At 62.1% G+C, this 12,518-nt stretch overlaps 3 protein-coding genes across 3 annotated transcripts; all 3 read left to right on the forward strand.

Annotated features, from left to right (window-relative positions):
- Positions 1–117: 117 nt before the first annotated feature.
- On the forward strand, positions 118–2,157 carry LPMP_030300 (hypothetical protein; the record flags this gene model as incomplete). The annotated part of the gene is made up of 1 exon (XM_010702671.1): positions 118–2,157. One exon carries the CDS (start codon positions 118–120, stop codon positions 2,155–2,157), a length of 2,040 nt encoding a protein of 679 aa, XP_010700973.1.
- Positions 2,158–3,173: 1,016 nt separating this feature from the next.
- On the forward strand, positions 3,174–4,217 carry LPMP_030310 (hypothetical protein; the record flags this gene model as incomplete). Its single annotated transcript, XM_010702672.1, has 1 exon — positions 3,174–4,217. The coding sequence occupies one exon, from the start codon at positions 3,174–3,176 to the stop codon at positions 4,215–4,217; it is 1,044 nt and encodes a 347-aa protein (XP_010700974.1).
- A 1,250-nt stretch (positions 4,218–5,467) lies between these two features.
- LPMP_030320 (protein kinase, putative) lies at positions 5,468–10,090 on the forward strand (the record flags this gene model as incomplete). The annotated part of the gene is made up of 1 exon (XM_010702673.1): positions 5,468–10,090. One exon carries the CDS (start codon positions 5,468–5,470, stop codon positions 10,088–10,090), a length of 4,623 nt encoding a protein of 1,540 aa, XP_010700975.1.
- Between the last annotated feature and the right edge of the window lie 2,428 nt (positions 10,091–12,518).

Below are 12,518 nucleotides of genomic sequence, written 5' to 3' on the forward strand. Positions count from 1 at the left end.
TGCACACCGGCCTTCGCCCTACACAGCTTGAAGGAAGGAAACGAGAGAATAAAGGAGCTCTTGAAGGCGTTCGCCTCGTCTTCCATTGCCTTCAGCACCGCAGCGTCTAGCGCGGCTATGCGGGTTGTGCGACGGATGCCAGTAGTGTCGCCGCACCGGTGCTCGCCTCTTCGCCTCTGGGGCGACGACCCTTGCAGCGCGGTGGCAGTGGCGTTGTCGTGCCAGCGCTTGTGGATCAAATCCACCTCGCCTCTGGCCTGCAGCACCTCGAATTTCGAAAGAAACCTTCGCCGTTGTCGCAGCCCTGGACGTGCAGCAGAGCACATCGGCCCCAACAGCGGAAAGGCGGAAGGCGCAGCACTCGATGAGCATCAGTGGGATGAGCACACAGGCATCTTCCAGAGCCAGCGCATCAAACCCTTTCCCGTCCGCGCAGCCATCGACATCGGAGCCGGCGGTGTTGCGTCGCTCTGCGTGGCTCGCGTGGATGCCACGGTCGGCGCCATTCAAAAGCTCCTGTACCAGACACAACTGCCCCTGCACCTTGATGCACTGCCGACTTCGATGTCGAACTCCGCATCGCCTCTGTTGTCGCCGTCCTTCATGCTGAGTGAGCGTACGATGAAAGACATCACAAATAAGATGCGCATCCTTCAGGGCGCGATGCGGCGCAACACCTTTGAGGGTCTCAGCGAGCGCGCCGCCGTGCTGTCGTGGCCGCTCTGCCTTGCTCGCAATGCTGGACAGCTCGCTGAACAGCTGACAAGGGAGTTCAAGATCGATGTTCGCGTGCTAGGGACGAACTTTGCGGTTGAGTGGCCGTCGTCCGTGCCAAGGCCGCTGACCGACGAGGACACTAGCACACCCGAGGCGGCTGATGCTGGCAGCAGCACCGTTGGCAAAGACATCCAGAACGGCGCTGCACGCAAGAGTGCCGAGAGTAAGCTCACGTCCCTGCTGTGTGCTGCTCGTGCAGCCACCGCTGCAGAACTTGGAAAGCGGAGGAGAAAGGCGACCACGCCGCCGTCGCTCGGGTCTGCGGCAGTCCACGGTGTGATGGACCCGCACGCACAGCTTGACACGCTTGCCTTCCTCGCGCACGCGGCTGTAAGCCAGTGCGTCGCCCCGCAACGGCTCTTAGTCCTTCATGAAGACCCGCAGCGTGGCCTGCGCTTGCTGGGGCTGGGGACATCGGCCGCCGAGGACATCGCCGATCTCCTCGACAACGCAACGGCGCCGGAGGAACGACAGAAGTTGTATGACATCGCGTACGGACCGGGGACGTTGTCACTGGAGGCCAGCAAAACACCACTACTCGAAAGCCGGACCCTCCCCGAGACTCACGCTCAGCAGCGGCACCATGCGTCATCGTCGCCAACGATGACGTCAACAAGACCCTTTAAGAGCCCCATGGGCAGCGCCAGCAGCGATGTGGCGGCAGCAGCAGCAGCCACATCGCGTATGCAGCTCGTCGAGCACCTCCTCCCTGTGGACGTCGCGAGTGCGCACCGCTACTGCATTACGCAGATCCAACGCCGCCCGCTAGAGTCGTACAGCCTTCACGCGAGTAGCCCAAATCCACTGCTCGCCGACGAGTTTGCAGCACTGCGCGGCCTTCTTGCCGGCATAGTGCAACCCACCCTGCCAGCGTGGGTGCGGCGAAAGGCACAGCTCGGAGGCGTGCTGTGTGGGACGAGCCACAACGGCGGCCTACTGAACATCGCGGCTCGCATGTCGCAGCAGACACACGTTTCCTTGGAGCACCTGGAGGTGCACGCGCAGTACCACTTTGGTGGCCTTACCGATGTGCTGCTCGCGGAGTCCTTCCCCAACCCGCTCCTCGCTCTGCCGAGCGCTGCTCTGACGGCGGCCGTGCTGCGGTCGCTGGAGTCACCGCGCATCACGTACCTTCCCGAAGTGAACGTGGCAGCCGCACTGCTGGTGCAGCCCTCGTTGTGGCTGTACGCACGCGCGACCCAGGTGCGGGCGAGGCTGGTACGGGACCCGTTCTATGGATCAGCAACGGCGGCCCAGCGTGGCCGCACCTTTGACCGACCTCACCGCAAGGACAACCCGACCGCTGCCCCAGACGCGACCTGGGTCAAGCAGGGTCGCTGGAACCCTATTTCTCACAACGAGAGCATGCGAGGGACGTGATGCGCTCCATCCGCCGTGAACACACCAGCACGCGCGTCGACACCGCCTTCTTCATCGATCTCTAGTCTCTACGGCATGCGTCTCTGTGTGTGTGTGTGTGTGTGGCAGTGATGCTGCTGCTAAGCCCACTTTGCTGTGCCAGTCGCATGCAAAAGTGCCGCCGCCCTCACCCCTGCCCTGTAGTTGCGTTCTCCGATCGTGTATGTGCCTGTCCTCGGCCCCCACTAAATATTTTTCCCAGTTGATGGTAAACCACCGCGCCTTTCACGCTCTCTTCACAAAGACGCAGCCGCATGCAGGCACACGCACAGGGGCTCCGTGAGCCGGAGTGTAGGCACGCATGGGTGTCTGTGTGCCCTTCGGGGCCTGTAAAGCTATTCTCACAAGCCCCCTTCACCCTTCCCCCCTCGCCTTCTTTCCATCGTCCTCGACTATGGCGCTCTGTGCACGGCAAGCGTCCCGTCACCGTCGCCGTCTTCTCCGCGCTTCACAGGCACACCACTCGCTTTGCATGTGTGTTAGCTCGATCGCCTGTTCTCCTCGTGTGCTCGAGGGGTGCAAGGTGGGTGCCTGCCTCTCGTAGCCGCAGGTAAGCCCCTCCCCCCCCCCCCACCTGCCTGCCTTCGCTGACCGATCTCAGCTCGAAATAGGTGGGTAGGGGGGGAGCACGCGCAGGCATGCAAGCAAGAGGCTCGTTGGCATGCACACGTAGCTTCATTTCCCTCTCTCGCTGGATCGTCCACCCTCCTCTCCCTCTCGTCCGCTTGACTCCCTTCTCTCTGCGCGTGTGCGTGTATTCCCGCCTCCCGGACTTCCATTGGGGGGGGGGGGGGAATGGTCAACTCGCCGCACACGCACGTCCGTGTGTGTTCAATGCGCACGGGCGTACAGCACCCACGCAGTGCTGGATCCGCACACGCCTTCTCTTGCCTTCGCTCCCACCACCACCGCCACCGACCCTCCCCCTCTCCCCTCCCCACACACACACACTCATACACTCATACGCATTGTATGTGATGTCCGACGTGTCGCTCGCGCTCGCGCTGCTGCTGCTGCTCGCTGTTTGCGGCGCGTTGCTGCTGTGGCTTATCTCGCAGCGCAACACTGACAGCAGCACCGTCGGCGGCCCTGCGCTGGCACGCAAGAAGGGCAGACTTCGGTCAGCGCAGAGCGTATCGGGATCCGGTGCCTGTCGGCATGGCAATAACAGCGAAGATGAGAGTCACCAAGATGAGGAGGACGACAACGGCGGGCAGGACGGCGCTGCTGGTCGGCGTCGCATAGGTGCAGGTGGTGGTCTACATCGCCGTCGACACCAGCGGCGCGGCGCCAATGCCCACCGTGGCGGCAGTGACGGTGATGAGAACGACCACAACGATGACGAAGGGGCCGGTGGCATCCCCGACACGGACGAGAACGGCGTAAAGATGACGCGGCTGCAGCGCAAGAAGCTCGCGAAGGAGCGTGAGCGTGAGGAGCGCCGACAGGCGCAAGAGGCTGCCCTCGAGGCACAACGACAGCGCATGGACGCCAGCGAGCTGCGCGACGCTGAGGTCGCGCGGCGCGAGGAGGAGCGCAAGGCAGCCGAAGAGGCGGCACTGCAGCAGCTTCGCGAGGATAAGAAAAAGGCCGACGATGAAGAATATGCCAAGTGGATCTCGCACATTGGCGTGGAAGAGCGCGGTGAACTTGGTGACGAGGTGCGGAAGCGGCAGGCGCGCGTACAATCCTTCTTGCTAGACCGCGCGGCGCAGGTGCAGGCCCGTGCACAGCGCTCTGCCGGTGGTGCGCATAGTAGCACGAGTGAGGAGGAATGCATTCATGTGCTCGTACTGCAGACGGCGGCGCGTGACTTGATAGTGTCAGTGGAGGAGCTTGTAGGCACCATTGAGCGTCTCTCGCAGGCGGACAAAGTGCACGGCGTGTTCGACGACCGCGGCAAGTATATCTTCATCGCGCCGGAGCAGTTCCCGCTGCTCGCGCAGTTCATCCGGCTCCGCGGCCGTGTGTCAGTGCAGGAGTTCACGCGTGAGTGCAACCGTATCGTAATGCAGTCGTAGAGTTGCTCATGATGATGAACGGGGGTGGGGAAGGGCAGTTAGGGGGGGAAGAAGGGGAGGGGAGAGGAGTCGACGGCTGAGAGAAAGCGCATTGCGCAGCGTTGTTGGCTGTCAAGGGGTGTGGCCCTTGCTGACCATATTGTGGGTGCTGCTGCGGGATGAGCAACGCATCCTCCCCTCCTTCTGCCTCTGCCGTCTCATGCCCGTTACTTTAGTGGTGGGGAGCATCAGCAGCGGACACAAAAGCTCCACACATACACACACACACACAGACACGCCTGTTCCTGCTGCTAACTGCTGGTGGTGCTCTTTTCTTCCTTGCTGGTGTCTCGCATGTATGCGGGTAGATCTCTGCTTGCACACGCGGTTGTGTGCCCTGGACCTCTCCATGAGTGGCGGCATAGGAGCGAGGGAAGAAGAGGAGGAGGAGGAGCTGTGTCGTCTCCCTCTCACACCTGCTCTCTCTCTCTCTCTCTGCCTTCCCCCCCTCCCTCCTCCCCTCTTCCATCTCGCGCACTCACGCAGAAACGAGGGGGGAGGCCAGCACACTTCTGCAAGTGTGGAAAGATAGCGGCCCTGAAGGAGCAGTCGAGTAGAAGAGGAAGGGGGAGTGAGTGGGTGGATACTTGGCGGTACAAAGATAAGCAACGAGCCTTCCCACGGTGCATGGGTCCCAGCGTGTGGTGTGTACGTGTACTAAGTCGGCAGCCTCACAAAACGCCCTCCTGCCTGGGGTGACCTCTCACACGCTCGCGTGCCTCCTCCTCTACTCACGTCGGCAACGAGGTGTATATACGCGTGTGCGCCTGTGTGTCGGGGCCAGTTCTCCTGTCATGGCCGCAATGCGCTCGCCATGAACTCAATTGGCTCACCCGTCCCCCCCCCTCCCATCCCCTTGCACATGCATCGCCCCTGCTCTCTCCCTCCTTCACTCTCGCTCTTCCTCATGCCCTGTGACTTCATCAGAGTCTGTTCTCTCCGCAAGCGTACAGCCCCGCACATGCAAAAAGGCGGTACGCACATCGCACTCGAGACGCCCACACAATCGAGCTCAGACACTTCGCCCACCCACACTGAAGGAACCAACCACCACCAGCCCCCATTATTTGTCACCGTAAGAGCCCCACGCACGCGAGGCTGTAAACCCGAAAAGATACGCGCGCGGGAGAGGGTTGCGCGGCATCACGCAAGACAGCGCTGTAGTGCACACGCGTGTACGTATGTGCGTGTTGCGCGTGTGGGCCAGCTGAATGTTCTCTGGGGAGGAAACAGCCGCCTTTTCCAAAGACAGGGCCGGCGGCTCGCCAGCGCAGCCCACCCCAGAGCTGAGCATTTTTCAGTCCCTCCTCAGCCCCAGCTCGATTCACGGCGGTAACGTGAGCCAGCTCAGCCTCTCGTCTGCGGTGAGGATGCTACCTACCGAAGAGGGCCCACCGACCAGCGAAGCCAACGACCACCACCACCACCACCACCACCACCACCACCACCACCACCACCACCACCACCACCACCACCAGCAGCAGCATTGCCATAAAGACAGCGGCGGTGACGGCATCATTGGCAGCAAAGATGCAAGCAGTGGCCACAATGACGCCGGGAGCGGGGTGAGCAGAGGTAGTAGCAGCGGTGGTGGCGCTCATGACGCCACGGTGAAGGGCCGGCCCAGCGCCATTGAAGGAAAATGCGCCGATGCGAATTTCTCTTTAGGCCGCCCGCAAAGCGGTGGCGGTCAGCCACAGCATGCGCAACCGATGCCGGAGGACCCGCTAGCAATGGCCTCTCTGTTAAGTTACCACGGCGCCAGCGGTGACGAGCAAGACGAGGATCGCAGCGATGAGGACGGTGGTCGCCGCCACTGTCGATCCTCTGTCGCTCCTTTCGGCAGCGTCGAGGAAGGTGGTGGTGCGGATGATGTGGACAATGTACAGCCCGGATCGCCTTTGCGGCACCGCCGCAACTGCCTGCGCGGGCCCCCTATCGCAGCGGTCATGACGCCGGATACAGTAAGCGGTCGAGGAGTCGTCGGTGAACGTAGCTCAAGCATGAGGCTGCTGATAGCGCAAGAGGACCCACCGCTACTTCCTCACCAGCGACGCCGGCGCTCCGTCCCGAAGGACAGCATCACCCTCAGCTCCACCCCCTCAAACAGCTCTGGGGACGAGAGGGAAGGTCAGGGATTGGAAGCGGCACAGGGACGGCGGCGCGCTGGCGAGGGTGCTGATGACGCGTCGTCACTGCTGCCGAGCACGTTGGAATTGCCGGATTACATACCGAGCAGCGCCCTCCCCTGCCCTCGCGCCGCCTGCGACGTGAAGGACAACGTCAGCGACACTGACGGGGACAGCGTCCAGAGCGCCTCCGGCTCACTGCACTCGTCGCCGCCCGATGTCACGCTGTGGGGCGTCGATGGTGGCCTCCGCCGCAAGCGCATAAAGAAGGTAAGCCACTACATCCTCGGCCCGCTGCTCGGGGAAGGCACCTACGGCGTTGTGCGCGACTGCATCGACCTGAGCACAGACAACGCCGACCGGCGGTTCTCGCGCTGCGCCATCAAAATAGTAAGCGGCAACTACGCCAAGCTCAGCACACCCACAGCGAAGCTGAGCAAGGCGTCGTCAACGTCGCCTGCCAAGACTGAGGACGGCAACGACAACGGCCATGGTCGTCACAGCCACAGTACTGACCGTGGCGCTCTTGCAGGCCCACTGAAACGCACGTCTGGCATGCAATACCGCCGCGAGGAGGACTTGAAGCGGCAGGAAACATTTCTGCGGGAGATGCGCAACCTCCAGCGTTTCCATAGCAAAAACATCATCCGTGCGCTTGACACCTTCACGCGGTACAGCAAGGAGTATGTCGTGATGCCGATCGCCATCTGCAACCTGCGACAACTGGTCCAGCAGCTGCTACGCACGCGGTGGCGTGAGGCGGTACGGGAGTGGCGGCGAGCGCAGCGTGGGCTGCAGCGAAGTCTACGGCACAATCAAAGCATTGGGGCACCTGCGGCCCACGGCGATCAAGTACAGCCACAGCCCCAACGGTCATTGTGGCTTCCCATGGTGCCTTCTGCGGTGGAGGATTTGGATGTGGACATCATCACCTTTATGGCAGACGCCGCGCGCGGTGACGGTGAGGACACCGATGGAGTCTCCGCAAGTCGGTCGCGCGGCAGCAGCGATGATGACGACGCCGCCGCTGGTACTTGGGACAGCAAGGCGAACGTGATCTGCCATGACGATCGGCAGCGGCGCCACTGCGGCTCCATCACCACAACGCACACAATCAACCGCTGTACAGACCGCCTCTATTGGGTGGACACCTCCCAGTCGCCGCAGCAGCCATCAAGTGGGCCTTGCCCGACCTTCGCCGGGGGCCACCACCACTACCACCACCACAGCGACGGCGATGAAAGTTGGGAGGATGACATCAGCGACGGAAGCTCCGTGAGTACGACGGGAACGACTAACTCCATCGCGGTCATAAGTGCGACACCGCGGGGGCTGTCGGCAGCCGAACCCCCAGTAGAGTGTGACAACCTCGTCGACCGTAGCGCAACCAGCGCAGGCTCCAACGGCACTGAGGGCCGCCCGACAGCCACCGCGCCACCGGGACCGGGCGCCTCCACGCTGCACAGCCGGCCACACATGTCGCTACCCACGTGCTCGCCAACGCTGTTGAAGGGCATCTTCTACCAGCTCATCTCTGGCGTTGCCTACCTACACCAGCAGCACCTGGCGCACAACGACATCAAGCCGTCGAACGTGCTTCTTTTCGAGGACGGTACCGTGAAGCTGGCCGATCTCGGCAGCGTCAGCGACACGTACAACGACCAAGGCTCTCCCCTCTTTGCTTCACCGGAGCTGTGCAAGTACTTCTACGGCGCCACAACACCACCAGCGTCGTTTTCGAAGTCGCCACAGCACGTTGGGCGAGATGCGGCGCAGTCCAGTGACATGTGGTGCTGCGGGCTGATACTCTACTACCTCATCACCGGAAAACCTGGCCCGCTGCCGGTGCAGTTGCGATACTTTCGTATGCTGAACAACAAGCAGATGCATCAGCAGCTTCGGCCCTTCGCGCTGCACGGCGACAAGGACGACGCGAGCGACACACACACCGACCAAGCTTCCTTGCCGCCCGTTGTGACCCGCTACCAGCTTTACCGCGAGATTGCGCAGCAGACGACGCCGGTGAACCTCAGCGACCTGCCAGATATGGTGCCACCGGACGTGTGCGATGACATGCTGCTCTCTGACACACCAACATTGAACACAGTGGAGGCATCAGAAGGTGACTCCGAGCGCGAGAAAGCGATGCTGCCGTACCCGCCCAACAGTGTGCGGCATCTCCTGGCAAGACTCCTCGATCTCGACCCTTTACGCCGCCTTACCGCCGAGCAGGCACTCCGCCACCCGTGGCTGCGCATAGCCTTCCGCTCCAAGATGAGTGCAACAAGCAGCAGCAGCAGCAGCAGCAGCAGCAGCAGCAGTAGCAACAGCAGCGGGCATCAGCAGCAGCAGCAACAGCAGCAGCGCAAGCCGCCGTCGAAGCAGGCCATGGAAGAGGCCATTCAGCGTGATGTGGCGCGTCGTGTGATGGAGTCGCGCCACGTTCAGCACATGCTGCGCCGGGATCGCCAGCGGCACCTTCAGTTCGTCGCGGACTGCTGCAACATGCTGAACCTGCAAATACCACCAGAGATCATTAAGGCGCACGCGGAGGAACCCTACCAGGAGGCCGACGGCGACCGCGTACGCTTCTCTTCACCGCCGGCGCCGCAGGTCCATCGACCCAACTCACTGGCCGCTGCGGCGGCCGCTGTTTCTGGGCGTAGCACCCACCATGGAGCGCGCTACACCGACGCGAACACGCAGGGACTGCGTGACGACACTGGCGGCAGCGAGTGGTCTGTTACCTCGCCCAACAACAGCGCGGCAACCGTGACGGGGGTGGTCCTTCGGGATAGCATGCGACCACGCGTCATGCCACCCGGGTGCATCGACACAAAGCTGTTCCTCCCGCCCTCGGAGGAGGACTACTATGAGCAGAAGAGCGGCAAGGCAGAGTTTGACGTGCGGGTGCTGCGCCGCAAGCCGCTGCTGATGGCGCAGCTCGACGAGTACTTCCACAACGTCGTGCTCGTGCAATGTGGGTACCGCACAGGACCGGATCCAAACTACCAGGTGATGCGCTTGCGGGCCGTGCCTATCGAGGATGAGAACGGTGGTGGTTATCACTACGGTGGTGGCAGTGGAGGGTGTCGAGGAGGCGCCCAACAGCCAGCGGTCATGATCCTTTCAGGTGCCAATGGAGGCCTCTATCGTCGCAGCCCGCCCGTAGGGCCATCATCGATGCCGCCAGCAGCGGCACTGGCAGCGACGGGGCCCCACTACTACGGCACTGACGGCGCGAACCGCGACGGCAGGTCCACGGAGGTATGGGGTGCCGGTCTTCACCGCAACCCGGGCGCCCACGTAGAGGGTCGCGGTGTAGCGACTGCGGCCGCCTTCTCAGCTGGCGCAGCGGCAGGTCGTAGAGCCAATGTGTCCGGCGCATGCACCGTGACTGGTCAACCGCTGATCAGCACATCCCTGTCCGGTGCCGCAGCGGCAGCGGCGGCAGAAGCCTCTGCCAACCGGGCGGCCGCGCAGTCGCGGGCATCTGCTGCAGGCGGCACTGGCAATGGGGCTAACGATGTTGTCAGTTCTTCTGTCCTCTGCTATGGCAGTGGCAGCACAGGGAGCGGAGGTAGGCATCGTGCGGCCGGCAGAGGTCGCAGGCGCGGTCAGCGCGACGCCAGCGAGTCCCAGTCGGAAGGGGAAACCAGCGTTGCCATGCGTGAAAGCTCCAAGTGTCTATGCGGACTAGTGTGATGGAGCAGGGCGCTGCTTGAGTGACTGCAGCACGCCCGCCCCCTCCCCCCCACCCCCACAGTGCCCGAGTGTGCGCGTGGTGAATGTCATCGCCGGTAAAAGAACAGAACAAGGAAGCAGCTGGCATGGAAGCTGAGTGATGTGGGCGGGGTGGGGGGGAATATGTGATGGGCGCGTGCCACCTCATTGGGGTGTGGGTGTGGGTGGCGCCTCCTCGCCATACTTTCGGTGTTTGGTCTATTGAGGGGGCCTTCGTTGCTTTAGGCTCCGCTTCCTCTCACCTTTCTTTTTTTTCCTCCCTCCCGCGCCACCAATGGGGTGGTGAACTGTTGTGGCACGCCCCTGCTTCTCTCTTCCTCTCTCTCTCAGCGCTTCTCCAAGGGGGGAATCAAAAGCCCTCATTGTGTCTGTCATTGCCGTCGTGGCACCATGCCTGCTTGCGATTCCTCCTGGGGCGCCGTGGGACTCACGCACCCACCCACCCCACCCCCCCACCCGTCTGCCGCACCTCCGCTGGGAAATTCCCCGGCCCACTCCCTCCGTTGACTCGATTTTAGCCTTCGCCTTTTTTAGTTTTTTTGCTGATGTTTGTTCGACCGGGGGAGGGGGCAGGGGGCAGGGGGTGCGTACGCACCCCCTGCCCCCTCCCACGCACACACACATGGCTATATAAAGAGGCAGCAGCAACCGCAACAGTAACGATGCGGTTGAGTGGAGCGGGGGCAGTGGACGGGGGGAGGGGGGGAAGAGGAAAGAGGAAAGAGGTGAATGGCGAAAGCGTGTGTTGCCATCCCCTGTTGACCTTTACCACGTTCCCCTGTACACGCTGTTAAGCTGATAAGGTCAACCGCAGCACCTGCGTCCACAGCAACAGCCACAAATTTGTCTCCTCCCTCCCTCGCCCACACCCATCCCACCCTCACCACCATTTCGTCGCTGCTGTTCTCTCCCCTCAAGCCGAAGTCCTCATGCATCTCTTCCCCTCTCCCCCCTCCCACCCAATAGCCCACTCCTCAACTCCTCCTCAAGGCTCTACGGCGTGAACTGGGGAGCTGAGCAAGACGCACGTATACACCCAAGTTTGATCGCCTGTGCGTGTCATCCATCAGCACCACGTGGGAAGAAGAGACGAACAAAATGGCTGGCACGGATGCGAGAAGCATGTAGGGGGGAGGGGAGGGAGCACGATGACGGCGGAAGAAGAGAGAACGCGCACCGTGGCGGCGTTCTCAGCGAGGGCAGGGACGCAGGGAAGGGGGCCTCGCAGGGCACACGCAAAAAGGGCGACGTTGTCGTCATTGGGCTCGGCTGTGTTTCTCCGTAAGTGTGGGCGACGTGGGGCCCTGACGAGGAGGTCAGCGCAGTGCCGCTTACGCCGCTGCTTCATCCTGTGCGTCGTCGCCTTGCTCGTTCGCCCCTCCCTCTCTTCCCGCTCCTTCCGTGCAGGCCAGACGCAGACATTTTCGTATAGGGCAGAGAAGAGACACACGCGTGTGCGTTGGTGGGGAAACGGTAGATGTGCCTGCTGGAGTGACCATGGATCGAGCAAACGCTCCAACCTTCTCCACCCACCCACGCACCCGCCCACGCACCCACCCACGCACGCACGCACACAACACGGCTGGAGTCGGCCTGCTCGTGTGGCGCGTCTTTCATATTTTTCTCTTCTCTCGGCGTTGCTGCTCGTGTGTCCCTCTTCCCTTTCAAATCTCTTCCGCCTCGCCTTTGGGTGGTCGTTCGGCCCTCTCCTCCCCCGCGCCTCTCACGCGGACACGCCCCACACACGCCAGCAGTGCTTAACAAAACGCTCACAACAAACTTTGGTGCTCCACACGGCCTGAAAGAGCAAAAATCGATTCCCGTCCAGAGGCGAAGGAGAAGAACAAAGGAGCGGAAACAGACAGAGACAACAACTGCTCGCAACGGACTCGAGCGCCACCCATCACGGCCGTCTCCCTCCTCCTCGCCCCCTTCCAGCAGCAGTGGCAATCAGAGCTGTGCGGCCCATATCGGGGAGGGGCCCATTGTTGTGTATGGCGATAGTCCTCGCACATTGCGTCCTCTCACTGTCGCGTCTCTTTGACTTTGCTTTCGCCGGTTCTCGCTCCGCTCTCCTCTTCACTTCGTGTCCTTCGACACTCGACGAGCAGTACTTCAAGAGGCAGCATACGCCCACACACACGCGAGAGGCAAAAAGAATAAACGAAGGCTTGATCACGTGGCACGAAGACTTACCTGCACAGGCACGCCTGCGGACCGCGTGGTGGTGGACACGCTGACAACGGCCATGACAAGGAACACACCCGCCACCTTCTCCCCACCCCTTCCCATCTCCAGCACGCAGAAGAACGAGGTGAGCAAGAAGACGCCAAATCAAGAACTCAAGCGCATCGTATGTGGGGAGTGGTGATCAACTGCCTCTCTCCCA

The sequence above is a fragment of the Leishmania panamensis genome (genome assembly GCF_000755165.1).
Source record: "Leishmania panamensis strain MHOM/PA/94/PSC-1 chromosome 3 sequence".
NCBI lineage: Eukaryota > Euglenozoa > Kinetoplastea > Trypanosomatida > Trypanosomatidae > Leishmania > Leishmania panamensis.